We start from the raw sequence: 14,196 nt of genomic DNA, 5'->3' as shown, positions 1-14,196 counted from the left end.
CTTCATAGTTCAACTTGTAGAGCCTGCAACGGGGATGGAAGATGGAGCTGCGCACGTGCTGGTCCCACCGACCCCACCTAGATATTGGCACAGTGCACACAAATCACTCTTAAACAAATTGTTCCACATTTGCATGGATCTTGAACTGAAACAGCCATCTTGGAGATCATTCGGCGCAGCTGACAGCCCTGCCGTTCTCAATACCTAAAGCCGTAGCTAAGGCCTAAACCCCGAGTTTCCGAACTACACGCCCGCTGAGATCTGCTAACTACACGCCCGCTGAGATCTGCTAACTACACGCCCGCTGAGATCTGCTAACTACACGTCCGCTGAGATCTGCTAACTTCCTCGCGCAGACTACTTCAAGGTCATTCGGGCATGCATGACGTCATAGAGACGCCGTTCAAACCCCGCTACCTCATTGGCTATGCGATGTTCAAGGCAAGAACAATATGATCATCTTCACCTTAGCGTCACACAAACGCTCCAAAACGCAATCAAACAATGACGTATTGAGGAGCATAGTTACCACAGATATAAACAGTGTTGTCTAGAGCAGTCTTTTCCAGCTAAAAAATATAACTATACCTACTGTTATTTCATTATTTCTTATGCTTGCTTCAATATCTCCGAATGGGGAACATTCCCTTTAAATATTTCTGGTGGCCGTTGGGCAAAGGCATGCGTCGTCAGGCTTGGAACGCATCGGAGTACCTGAGAGGACCCGGGGGAGGCGAGGCCCACGCGGGGTCAGGTGCCGCCCTCCGCCGCCCACCTGGTGACGTCATGCAGCTGGGACGTCGGATCCGGGTTCACCGACAGGTTCTTGAACAGCATGTCGTAGACGTTGGTGTTGATGTAGTGCGAGTCACGGCCGATGTGGTACACCCGGTTCACGTCGGGCACGATCACCTCACGGTCCTTCTTGACCTTCTTGTCCATGAACAAGTCGAACTCGCTCTTCTGTTGGCGGACGGCAGACCATTAAAGTGAGGACATTCGCGTGATGATCCGCTGACAATGAAAAGGCGCGCCTTAACATTCTGAGGCACTCTCCGTCACCAGCGAGACTGAAATACGGAAAATGCAAATCTCAACACCCGGAGGCACTTGCCAGCATCAGCGACAAACAATGGGACGGCGCCGATGGCAAAGCTAGCCGCTGAAGGCGTCGTGTCCCAAACGCCACACGCACACCGCATTGGAAGGGTTCGTGCGCGCTTGTGCAAGCCAGCGGGTTCCTGAACGCGAGTCACTGCTCAACGGGAGCTGACCGCAAGGGCAGATCATGGGGCAGGGGCAACTGGGCCATGACTTATGGGGCAGCCGATCCATGGCTCCCAATATGGCGAAAGTCGGGCTAAAATGGCATTACTGGACTTTGAGCTAGACAGTTTTGTTTGTAAATTTAAGTTAGGCTTAATAAATTCAGAACAAGAAGCGGAATGCGTTGAGGTTTTGAAAATATGACATCTTATAGGCTTTCCCCCTCCAGCCGGCCTGTCCACATTCTCGAGCCGGCATCGGCCTCCCGCGGCGGCGTGCTGGATCCGCCCTTGGCTGGCGGCGCTGCCGAACTCACCCAGGCGTACTCGAGCCAGAGTGGCTTTGCCTCGTGTTCGTACGTCTTGCGGGGCAGGAGGAAGCCGAGGCCGGTAAAGTTATCCACGCGGTAAGCGGCGTTGGTCGCGTGAGACGTGTTGGCGAACGAGTGCAGGTTGAAGGCGGACACGCTGAACACGGACGGGTCCTCGCGCAGAATCTGCTGTGCCTGGCCGAAGTAACTGCAGAGGGCGGAAAGGGGAGGGACGTCACGCCACTGCCGCGGGAGAGAGCACCGATGTCGGCGCCGTGGAGGGAGCGCCGAGGCCGGGGCCGCGGAGAGGGTACGAAGGCCGGGGCCGGGGAGAGAGCACCGAGGCCGGGGCCGGGGAGAGGGCACCGAGGCCGGGCCGGGAGAGGGTACGAAGGCCGGCGCCGTGGAGAGAGCGCCGAGGCCGGGCCGCGGAGAGAGCACCGAGGCCGGGGCCGCGGGGGGAGCACCGAGGCCGGGGCCGCGGAGAGAGCACCGAGGCCGGGGCCGGGGAGAGGGTACGAAGGCCGGCGCCGTGGAGAGAGCGCCGAGGCCGGGGCCGCGGAGAGAGCACCGAGGCCGGGGCCGCGGAGAGAGCACCGATGTCGGCGCCGCGGAGGGAGCACCGAGGCCGAAGCCGGGGAAGGGCACCGAGGCCGGCGCCCTGGAGAGAGCGCCGAGGCCGAGCGGCCAAGAGAGCATCGAAGCCCGGCCACGAGGGCACCGAGGCCGCTGCTGCCAAAGAATGTGCCCGGCCGGCGCCGCGGTGAAGCTGATGCCCGTGAAGTCGGTGGCAATGCTTCGGCGCTCATCTGACATTCAAACCCGTCTGTGCATAAAGCAGCAGGTGCAGGTAATATATATATATATATATATATATATATATATATATATATATATATATATAAAACTTATAAGCTATCATTCTGTTTTACCTGGCCTGTACATTCCAGGGGGTTTCATTTACACCAACACCGACAGAAAAAAAACAGAACAGGGAGCTGACCACTGACAGAAGAAAACAGAACAGGGAGCTGATCACTGAAAAAAGAAAACAGGACAGAGAGCTGACCACCGACGGAAGAGAACAGAACAGGGAGCTGACCAATGACAGAAGAAGACAGAACAGGGAGCTGGACACTGACAGAAGACAACAGGGAGCTGTCCACTGAAAAAAGAGAACAGAACAGGGAGCTGACCACCGACGGAAGAGAACAGAACAGGGAGCTGACCACTGACAGAAGAGAACAGAACAAGCGGCTGACCGGAAAATGTCGGGAGAACACTCCAGATCTTCTTCGATGAACATGACGAACTCAGCTTCCATGAATGCGGTGAAGGCATCGTTCAAGATGTCCATGATCCGATTGCTGATCACAAAGTTGATCTTGGTGCTTGACTTGGCAGCCACGTAACGGCTCTGTAATAAAAACAGTGCTCATTCCGAGATCTTAAAAGCACAGCGCACATAGAGAAGAACCGTTGTCATCATTACTCTTACGACATGACGAAAGTGTCAGAAGGCGTGATTAGGCTTGGACGGTCTTGAGGGTCCATGATATCCGGGCTGTTCGATCATGGAATGTAGGTGATGACCATTCTCACCTACGACCATGTTTATGCTTAAAGCGAGCGGTCGTAAGCTGAGCCCCAAGTTTACGGCATCATACTGCGCTCAGGAGCTTCAGAACTGTTCAGCACACCCGCTTCATGCGGAATACCATCTCTACGTTTTTACTCACGAGCAATTTTACAGTTCTGATCACTGCATATATCATGGCATTTGGGTGGGATGCGCCAACGCTCAGTTATGCGTGAATGGATTGAACAGCCACAAACCGTCGTAACCAACAGAAACTGTTGACACCGCCATCACATGCCATCCCACCGACCTGGAATCCGAAAAGGGCCACCAGGGCCTCCAATTCAGGGTGTTTGTCATTCTCCAGGTAGACGACGACGTTGCCAGGCTGAACGCCCTGGGCGAAGGCCAGTGACCTCAGGGAGCGGTACAGGTAGTACGGACGGTGGGTGGCCATCACCGCCACGTAAATGGAGTCGATGTTTTCATCCTGCGGAACAGTCATAGCCCATTGATGTCAGACAGTTCCACAGCCCAGGGTCCGAGTGGTCTATTGGTGCTAAGATATCATAATTCAAGGTACGATAATAATAATGTATATACAATAGGCAATAATAATAAATAATAAAGGCAATAATTAGTAGCATATATATATATATATATATATATATATATATATATATATATATATATATATACCGTCCCATCAGAGACGTTCTATGCGCAGCACAATGAAAAGAGACGTGAAATTGCTTGCATTCCATCAGCAGTGCAGCCTAACCCCCAACATCAGCCCTACAGTTGAAATGACAAAAACTCTGGAGTCTAGGGCGTCGTCGCCTTTCCTAGAACGCTCGGCTCGGTCTTTGAGTCTAGAACGCTGGACGGCAGCCCGTGGGGCACTGTGTGGGGTGCAGTGCTGCCTTCCCGTCATCAAACTGAACCGCGTGGTCGGTGACCATGCACACTGCGCTCACCAGCGCGCTGGGCGCCGGCAGGACCGGGTGCGGCTGCAGGCAGCGGCACACGCCCGGGTAGCCCTCGAACTTGTCGCAGAAGGCGTGCCGGCGCCGGCTCTCCTCCGAGTCAGCCCACTGACAGGGCGGCGTCGGCGGCAGCGTGTCCGGCCGCAGGTCCACCCGCAGGAACAGCGGGCCGCCGAACTCGCCGTGGGCCGGCGCTGGGCTGAACGACTCGCCCAGGGCCTCGCCGGCGCCCTGTCGCGCATGCCCCGGGTCACTGGCGCTCGGGCGCAGGTCAGGCGGCGGGCCAAAGGTCGCCGGGGTTTGAGCTGGCCTCAGTGGCGGAGCACTGACGTGCTTAGTTCCAGCTTAGGGGGCTTGATCGAGTCACAAGCGGTTTGTCACTGGTTATGGTCCACAGGGGCAGCTGTGCGCCACTGGTCACTGGTCGCTGGGTGCTGGTTACTGGTTGCTGGTTACTGGTCACTGGTCACTGGTTACTGGTTACTGGTTACTGGTTACGAGTTACTGGTTACTGGTTACTGGTTACTTGCCACTGGTTACTGGTCACTGGTCACTGGTTACTGGTTTCGGGTTTCGGGTTTCGGGTTTCGGGTTTCGGGTTTCGGGTTTCAGGTTTCGGGTTTCTGGTCACTGGTTACTGGTTACTGGTTTCTGGTCACTGGTCACTGGTTTCGGGTTTCTGGTCACTGGTTGCTGGTTACTGATCACTGGTTACTGGTTAGTGGTTTCTGGTCACTGGTCACTGATCACTGGTTACTGGTTACTGGTCCCTGGTCCCTGGTCCCTGGTTACTGGTTGCTGGTTACTGGTTACTGACCACTGGTTACTGGTTTCTGGGTACAGGTTTCTGGTCACTGGTTACTGGTCGCTGGTCACTGGTCACTGGCTACTGGTCACTGGTCACTGGTCACTGGTCACTGGTCACTGGTAACTGATCACTGATCACCGGTCACTGGGCGCTGGTCACTGGTCACTGAGCACTGAGCACAGACATGGGTGAAAAAAACACGTCGTGGCGTATCATTGCCAGCGACTGCTCACCTGTATGGCCACCATTGCCAGCGACTGCTCAACTGTACGGCCACCATTGCCAGCGACTGCTCACCTGTACGGCTACCATTGCCAGCGACTGCTCACCTGTACGGCTACCATTGCCCACTGGTCACGAAATCCCAGGTCTGGGATGAACTGCGACCCCAGCTCGGTCAACTTCAGACGCAAATCAGAGTGCATTTTGAAGCTTATGTCATCCTGTAACATAATAAAACTTAGCAAACTTGCGGAGGCGAGGGTCCGGCACAGCTCTCCTTCACATGACGTCAAGGAACGGGCCACGGCTGACACATATTTACATGAGAACAACAGCACGAATCGACCAAAAAACAACGATTTTCATAATATAGCAAGAATGCCCATGACAATGCCTGAGCTATTCCAGTGCCTGAATGCGTAATAAAATGCTCTCCATCTTGATTTTGATAAATTGTGCTCCTCCATTACGCATTCAAAAGCATTGTGTGCAAGAAGTGTCGTCTAATGCAAATTATACTCATCGCAAATCCGGTGCTAGGTAGGATAGAACAACCTTTATCAACTACGTCTCGACTTCATCCCGGTGTAGCTGATTCCAGCTTCGACTCCGGCCCACAGGATTGATCCCAACTCTGACTCCGAGCAAAAAAGCAGAACCCTCAATCAACTCCGATCACGACTCCATGGCACGTGGCTCCGTTCCGAAATAATTTCCGATGGAGTTAATTCCTTCGACAACAGCTCAGGGGATAAGCCGTTCAACGGGCTTCATGCAAACCTTCAAAGAGTTGACAATACCCTTTGATAACCCACAACTATGTGCAGCTGAGCCATTCCTGTCTTTGCATAAGGCGTTTATCTCAATCAGCTCCCTGATCCTTGAACCGACCCAGCTACAGGCCTCAGGAGGTCAAGCGCTAAAGTGCCGTCGGTGTGATCACGCTCTGTCAGCTGAAGTGCCGTCGGTGTGATCACCCTCTGTCGGGTAAAGTGCCGTCGGTGTGATCGCCCTCTGTCAGCTAAAATGCCGCCGGTGTGATCACGCTCTGTCAGGTGCTCACGTCCGTGTGCATTGCTGCCACCCCGAAGCTGAGCGATGTAGATACTTTGGCTCTGACACACGGCCAAGACTGCATCTGCGCCCCTTCATTGAGAACGAACCGATCTGTGATGGGACAATTATTTTAACTTTTATGAAGCTTATTTATTTCAAAATATTCTACTCGTCTATCTGTGCTCTGTGACGGTGTATGTCTCCAGCTTTGATACACAATTCAGGGCTGATGACTCAGAACGCATAGCGGGCTGTCTTCGTGTCGAACAAGTAACGACCGTTAAAACAAACATGTGGGCGCTAAATAACCGATCTGGTCGATGCGACCCTTAAACCGTAAATGCTACTACAGCTCCAGGCCTAACTAACCGCAAAAATTCAAAGGGATCGATTCCAGGCTGACTCCAAGGAAATTTCGTCAGCTGTTGGTGCACTCGCGAGGAATATTATGCATATGGATAAGACAGCACTGTTAGACGTATTCCTCGTAGAATCACCAGGAGAAAGAAGAGATAGAAGTATTGATATTTCGGGTGCATGCCAAGACCGCAATCTCAATGCGTCTATTTCTCCTTTCTCCTGGTTATGCTACGAGGAATAAGGTTAATTGTACTGTCTTGTCCATGGACATTTGTTTTACTCCGGAACATCTTTCGACTCGCCCTAGAGTCGGCCACGAGTGACCTCTGTTACAAACCTGCCGCCATGCCTCATCGCAAAGCAATATCACGCGTACTGGGAAGTAAGTCGTGCTTAAACTCGGCTCCCAAACCGTCATATCCGACCGCAGTTATTCGCGCCACCCCACGGACACCAGCCCCGACCCTTGCCTTGGGTCCACGGGGAGCTGAGCACAGATGCGGGGGGCGGGCCCGTCGCCCTCCGCTCCAGGGCTCCCAACGTCCTCGCGCCAGCTCTGCACAACCTTCCGTCGCTTGACCGAGTCCTCTCCACCTCCCGGCTCTCAGCCCCACCCGCACCGCACCTTGGTAGCGAGCACTAGCAGGCGGCCGGGCCTGACGGCGTCCAGGAAACGGACAGCCTCCTCGTGTACGGCCGAGAGCACGGTGTCGAAGCGGCGGCGCGCCAGCACGGCGCCTGTGTTCTGCTCCAGCACGAGCACGTGCAGGCCGCGCGTGCGGTTGTTGGTCTCGGGCACCATCAGCTGCGGGGACAGGGAGACGTGTCAAAGGCGCTGCCCCTCGGGTGGAGAGAGGAGAGGGTCACAGCCTCATCATCGACAGACCTGCTAAGAAGGGGTACAGCCGTTGTGAGAGGGAGAGGAAGTCCTGGAATCGTAAAATCAGCTCAGCAGGAGGATGGAGGAAAGGAACAACCAGTTCGTTCTCGCACGATCTCGGACCATACTTTGTACCCTGGCTGTGTTCCAGTGGAGAGTCGCACGTACAGGCCTCACCTCGGCGTCCGCCGAGCCATCCAGTGTCCCGCCGCCGCTCTCCTCCGGCCCCTTACAGATCTTACAGATTGTCAGCGGAGCCCCACCCAGTTGAAGACTGGGGTGAGTCGACATGACAGATAATAGTGAGGATGCAGGACTGACAATGTGAATCTGTAGGACACGGAATCGGCAGCGATAAGATGGGCAAACGACCACAGACGGGACACCACGGTTGAAGAAGCCCAGGCTATGCCACCAGTCACTCATGCATTTGCATGACGACCGTCCAGCAGTACCTGGCTGACGGACTTCCACACACAACCGGATCTCGCGTGGGCGGCGTCAGATAGCTCTGTTTCACAGGCCGTGTCCAGCACTGCTACCCACCGACTGTCCGTCCAGCTGGATGTCGACCTTGTCCTCGCCAGACTCCACCTGCAGCCGGCGGAGGCGGCCTGGCCGGGCCGTCCGGCGCGGCACGACCGGCTTCAGTTGCTCCGCCTCTTCGCCGTCCACGTCCACTGCCGGCGGACAGCGCGGCCGTTAGCGGCCGCCGGCCAATGGCAGCCGAGGAAAGCGGCAGTCAGGAGCCACGAGCCAGTAGGAGCATAGCGGGTAGCAGTAGTAGGATGTGACGGGTACCGCATCTGTCTGTCTCCAGTTGGAGTCGTGTACATCCCATATTAAGCACCCTGCTTCGCATATGCAAACAAGTCATAACAACCGCAAGCTTTGCCGCAATGTAACCAACTAGCCACCAGCAACAGTGTTCACAAGTTGGATCCCATATCATTATCGCTGGCGTCACGTTACTGAACCACCAGCCATCCTCTGAGCACTTACGCTCGTTCGGCGCAATCCAGGGGTCGCTGTCGTCCCGCGCCGCCGCGTCTGGCTCCCAGTCGTCCTGCGGGTCCGGCTTGCCCTGCCAGCGGGCCGGCCGGCGCCGCAGCGGCCCCAGCCCCTGCACCTCCCGCTCGGCCGCCTCCTCCGGCCCGGCTCCCAGCCGCGCCTCCTCCTCGAGGTCGAATCCGAGTCCAGCCTGGCCCGCGCGCCCGGCCCGCCGCCGTTCCCTCTGCACCGTAGCCGTCGGCGTCTCCGACTCGGTGCGGCGGGGTGTCGCTACGATGCACAGGTCCACCAGGATCACGGCCAGCACCAGCGAGATCACCAGACGCTGAAAGCGCGTAGTCGCATTGGATACGCAACGTTGCGCTCATTGCATGTGCAACACATTCAACCTCAAGATGCTGTAAACACAAGCAAGAACAAAAGGCTCTTTATGAAGTCGCCATGCAGCCGTCGCCTACATCTTATCCCGGTGGACAGCTGTCGAGTGGCGGCATTGCCAGCTGCTGTGTGTGAGTGACGCCACGGTCCTCTACCGTGCCCCGAGGATGTGTAGGAAAAAAAACTTGGGTTTCCAGGACCAAAATACTAACGTTTGTAACTTCCTTCTTCGGGCTAAGAAATAGAGCGCGTTTCTTACTTGTCTTAAAGTGAGCTTCGTTGAGATAAACCCGGTAAAAGTGAGCTCCCAATGAGCCATGATATCATTCTGTATACTTATCATATTTCGCTCTTGCTAATTCCAAGCCTAGGAAAGTGAGCTCAATGGAGCATTTCATAGCGTCTTGGGGCAGATCAGCACAGGTGATGCTTTAAGCAGCCCACATGGCACTTACCTTCCTCGATCCCATAACCTTGTTGAAGAGCATTCTAGCAGTCATTTTCATTCTAGTTGTCTGGTGGTACAGAATATGGTGGTCCATTCCAACACGCGCTTTCCTGAAGCACGTACAAATATGAATCATTATGTATGATATGCATGCCATTCTGACCTAGACAGATGATACAGTGGAACGACGCGGAGTTGCACCCAATGAGGTCTGCCATGCACGGGTCACCACAAAGGAATGATTGCATCTGATCTGAAATGTTGTGGTGTTTGCTTTTGCCGGCGTGTATACGCTACACATTCTTAAAAAACACACGCAATGGGATTATTGGTAATCGTCATAGCACACTTTTGGAAATGTGTACGCTGAGGTCAATTCATACGAGATGCGTTTGACGCGATCAATAATATACAATCCCGTGCTTACCGTGCGTCCGATTACTTAAGATAGCAACACATCGTGCGTGCCCGGCTAAAACCCACACAACGTGACGAAGGGCTTAAGCGTGCCCTGTAGCCCCGTCCATGAGCCGCTTGAACCCAACCATCACCGTCGCCCGAACTGCCCAGCCGCTGGACGGCAGCACAACGTGCATTGGCTCTGCTCGATCTTTTACCTAGTATGATTCGCACAGCTTGATTCGCCATGTACTCCGACTTACGATTCTTAAGTATTTGTGTAACGGACTCAACTTGGACCCAGACGAAAACCGATAAAGATTCGCCTTAGTATTCGACTCCTGCCAAGCACGTCCAGGAAAAAGTGAGACAACGCTGGCACACATCGACGCGGTGGTTTTGAGCTTGTTTAACACGCGCCCAGATGGGAGAGTCAAATTGTCCCCCCCCCCCCCCACCCGAAAGTTTTTCCAGAATGGTTTCCGAACGGACGGCCGCGCCAAATTTTGCATAGCTGTAGACAATTGAATAGCGGATCGTTTGGCTGGCATCAAAAAATTTATATGTACCTTGTAAGATCGCTGACCGTGCAAACAAAGTCAGGACATTGTTTCAGGGAAGACAATTTCTGGGGAATCCTTCAATCTGATCCAACAACGGAGTGTTAGACGAAGTCATAAATCTCTGAGATGCTTTCATCTCTGAAAACAATGTGAACTACGAGCGGTACCACATGTCATTTTGGCGCTGTCTGGCTGGCCCATCGGAGAGTGGGGAGCTGCAGCCATCAAAGCAAAGCGAGGGAGTCCGCTCGCAATGTACAGCACATTCACAGAGGGAAACACCGGGGAAAATCTTACTCAGATGCCCTGGGACAGCCAAAGAAGCTCACACCGACGAGCCCGCGAGCGCGCGAGACGTGCTCAAGATGATGCGTGGGCACAGCGACTGGGAGCTTCCCATGACGTGACAGCTGGAGGCTGTGTCCGGGTGATCTTGAACACGCCGTGCCCATGGGTTTCCCCTCTTCATTCCGGTCGCTGTCGCTGCGCCTACCGCTGAGACAAAGTCGCCGGAGGCAGCGCCCGCCGTGCCCGCCGCGACTCCGCCGACCGACGCCGGCCGATCACAAAGCCACGCGCGCCGGCGTGTCGACGACCCGCGAGCCGTCTGCTGCGGTTGGGTGGACCAGCTGGCGGCTCGTGTCGGCGGGTCACAGCCATTCTCGGAGGCGGGTGCCTCACGCCAGGCAGCGTGACACGGCGCCCAGCACCCCGGTGCCGCCGACTGCACTCAGCCCCGTGTCTCCGCAGGGCTGGGCGCGGACGGGCGCCGCGGTCGCACCGGCTGCACTCGGGGGACGGCGCAATCGTGTTCAACCCCCGGCACGTCTTGTTGGTCGGGACTCGCAAGAAACGGGCCGTTACCGCCTCTTCGGTTATACCCCCTCCCCCAGTGATTGTGATGGTCGTTCCCCGTAGGACCGGCCGCTTACGGTAGACACTGCTGCTCAGATCAAGTGGTCTTAAGTCTCACAAAGGATCCTTGGGCGCTGAGTTACCGTCCGCGAGGGCGGTACGTAGAAGAAAGCCGCGAACAGAATCGGCCCGTTTTTTGGAAGAGTGGCGCCACTCACAGTACGCTCCTACATGGCGCTGGATCATCCATTGATCGATCTGTCCCGACCTCAGCGGTGGGATCTCAGTGCAGCGGACTGAGGGGCGTCCCTATCTCACGTCTGGATGCCCGCGTGACTGTGCAGGCCAGCGAAAACGCTCCAGCGGCTGATGTGACTGTAAACATTGACCCAACGGTTCCGGTGGCAGCCAAGGGCGCCATACCACGGGGATCCTCCACGTCAAGGCGTGTCTAAGTACCGTGCTAGTGGAACGGATTCAAGGGGGTGCCATTCTGTGCAACCAACAGCTTTTCCGGCTTTTATACTCTTGTCCATCACAGAAAAAAGAAGTGGAGCGCAGGCAAGACAGCGGGGCGTGGTGCAAAGGCGAGGCACACCTTCTGACGTCAGCATGTGGACGGAATCAAGCGATCCACGCCATCCATTCATCTAGATCCACCTAGATGTAGCCACAGGCCAGAGATAACTGGGCAAAACCCATCGACACGGGTCCGCGTCCTCGAAGCGGGGCACCTGGTTACTAGCATAGGTGACGCTGCAGGCGCACTTCGCTGGGTTTTCGCGGAGAGGTGTCTCCCGGGCACTCTTTACCTCGCGTTATCAGGCGCAAACAAGCAGCAAACAAGATCAAACAGCGCAAACACACAGCCGAGGAGGCAACATTGATCAAACGGGTTCGAGGCCCCCGCAATGTGCAAACTTATTTCGAAATACTCCTAGAGCAGGTAAGGCCTGGATTTCTAGTCAAAAGCTTGAAACATAAATAACGACACACAAAAAGGTCAAATATGCGTCATGGCCGCATCGCGTTCTTCCCTGCCTGCAATTCCGGGCCGCAAGCACGATAAATCGCGATAAAAAGTAACATTTCACGCACGCGCGGCTGGCCGCGGGCTCGTTAGACTCCTACTCTCTCATCTGGCATTAAAGTCGCCCGGGTGCCGACAGACCGCCCAGCCGAGTGGGCGAGACGCATCGACTAGGCAAAACGCTGCGATGCGACCAGACTGAGCGAAACGCTGTATTGCGACCAGGCCGGGCGAAACGCTGCATAGTGCGCGCATTTGACACTGTCGCCGGCTGCTGAAACGCAACGCGTTGACAATCATCGATCACCCCCGCCCCAGTTATCAGACGGCTGGGCCTGCTCCGTTACTGACGGCTTCCAGCGTATTCATAATTAGCGTCAGTGCTCGCTTTCCCTCGTCCAGGTTTGTTCACACGGGCGTTGTTGATGCGCGTCGGATACGCGTTAAAAGTAGACCACGTCAGGACAAAAAGTGTGACGTGTTGCTGGAGGTGCTCAGCTTGGGATCCAGATTTGCTATTTCGTCGCAATGGAAGTCATGCCTTAAGTCCTCCTACCCGCTTAAATCCTATGTAATATGCGACAACTGGGGAAAGTCACAGTCCATAAATCGTCTCCAATCGTCTCCAGATATGGCAACAGAATTGCGTGCGAGGCATTCAAGCATGCAACTAGATTTCTTTGTGTTCCACTTGTGCTCTATGCTCTATGCTCTTCTTTGCTCTGTGCGCTATGCTTGTACTCTATGCTTTAAGCTCTATGTTCATTAACCATGCTCAGCGCTAGCAGACAGGCGATAGGGTAACAGCATATCCCGCGTTGAACACCGATACCTGTCGAGAAGTATGGCGCCTTCGGTGAGTGAAAGAGAGTGAAATAAGTAGTCGGATGGCCGGTTTATAGCCTGGGGCTATGTACGCTCATCCAACGCACGTTAAAACACGCCAGTGTCAAGAGAACATGAGAGTGTGTTATTACAGATATTACCAACTGTTGACGCTGTGATCGTAGGTTGTGTATAAATAGGCTAGTTGCCTAGACCCCACCAAACGCAGCTTTTCCGACTGCTACTAGCCTCTGCTAACCGCCTGAATGGGACCCATTGTGAAATAGTTATCGACTATAGTTGTGAGTGATGCGTGGGATAGACAAATTTAGAAACGAAATGCACGTATTTAGCAAAAATTGTTGCGAGGAGGAGCGGGAGCATACCACTTTTTGTCCAAAATTCTGCGAAGGTGGACCAAATGCCTGCAAAGTACTAAGTATCTAGCGCAAACCAAAGTCCTGGAATTCTTTTTATAAACGACACACTCGTATCAAAGCCTGAAACAATCGCTCCCATCTTGTTGATCGCTAGATGCGAGCCATTAACTTGCCAGTTGGAAGCCGCCTTCAGCCTAGCGCTCCTTAAGCCTGTTGCGAACTTTATTTGGGGATGAAGAAAACCCCAGATTATAGCAAAAATATTCATGAGCCAGTAACACCATTTGGATGCAGGGAATGTGCCTTTAGGGCCTCTGCATCCCACGCATCGTTTAGGAGCGCCCGTTTAGGCTTTCCAGACATGGTTCCCACCCACAAAGCTCCTGACCACGTCTCCAAAACATGATGCTCTATGCCCATACGCCTGGCTATCGGTCCGTCGCACCCGTCACAAACCAAACCGCCTCACCTTACGAAGGCGGAAGCCCGCCGGCGACCCTGCCGCCGTCACCCAGCCGCTGCCGTTCTCACACTGACCTGTGCGCCGTCCGGTGATGATCACCGTTCTCACCGGGACAGCCCTGCGCGACCTGTCGCGTCGGATAGCTCCGCCGCTCACCGAACGTGGCCGCCGCCACCGCCGCCGCCGCCGCCGCCAAGGAGGTCAACAAACCCGGCGCACCGCCGGCGGCGGCGGCGGCAGCGGCGGCGTCAGCTGACTCTGACGTCTGAGCCGCGCCGTCTCGGTCTGAACGGGCGGAGAGCGTGGCGGAGACCGGGCGGAGAGCGTCACGGAGGCTGGACGGAGAGCGTGGCGGAGACTGGGCGGAGAGCGTCACG

The 14,196-nt window shown here is 55.1% G+C and overlaps 1 protein-coding gene and 1 long non-coding RNA gene across 2 annotated transcripts in view; both read right to left on the bottom strand.

Moving 5' to 3' along the window:
* LOC119102773 (protein O-linked-mannose beta-1,2-N-acetylglucosaminyltransferase 1) overlaps window positions 1-8,454 on the bottom strand; it is a 9,413-nt gene extending 959 nt beyond the window's left edge. Inside the window, exons 1-9 of the mRNA XM_037226227.1 lie at window positions 8,440-8,454; window positions 8,014-8,061; window positions 7,213-7,392; window positions 4,133-4,372; window positions 3,466-3,645; window positions 2,839-2,993; window positions 1,583-1,784; window positions 776-963; window positions 1-23 (exon numbers count right to left, since the gene is read on the bottom strand). The exon at window positions 1-23 is cut by the window's left edge and continues 95 nt beyond it. Coding sequence (XP_037082122.1) covers window positions 1-23; window positions 776-963; window positions 1,583-1,784; window positions 2,839-2,993; window positions 3,466-3,645; window positions 4,133-4,372; window positions 7,213-7,392; window positions 8,014-8,061; window positions 8,440-8,454 — 1,231 coding nt within the window. The remainder of the gene's footprint in view (window positions 24-775; window positions 964-1,582; window positions 1,785-2,838; window positions 2,994-3,465; window positions 3,646-4,132; window positions 4,373-7,212; window positions 7,393-8,013; window positions 8,062-8,439) is intronic.
* A 237-nt stretch (window positions 8,455-8,691) lies between these two features.
* Window positions 8,692-13,947, bottom strand: LOC119102211 (uncharacterized). The gene is made up of 3 exons (XR_005094666.1): window positions 13,894-13,947; window positions 9,312-9,414; window positions 8,692-8,803 (listed from the first exon to the last, which is right to left on the bottom strand). It is a non-coding gene; the product is annotated as an uncharacterized LOC119102211 (long non-coding RNA).
* Between the last annotated feature and the right edge of the window lie 249 nt (window positions 13,948-14,196).

Source organism: Pollicipes pollicipes, unplaced genomic scaffold, assembly GCF_011947565.3.
Source record: "Pollicipes pollicipes isolate AB1234 unplaced genomic scaffold, Ppol_2.1 Scaffold_5724;HRSCAF=6776_pilon_pilon_pilon, whole genome shotgun sequence".
NCBI lineage: Eukaryota > Metazoa > Arthropoda > Thecostraca > Pollicipedomorpha > Pollicipedidae > Pollicipes > Pollicipes pollicipes.
The sequence above is the reverse complement of the archived record's forward strand: the minus strand, read 5'-3'. Positions and strand labels throughout refer to the sequence as shown.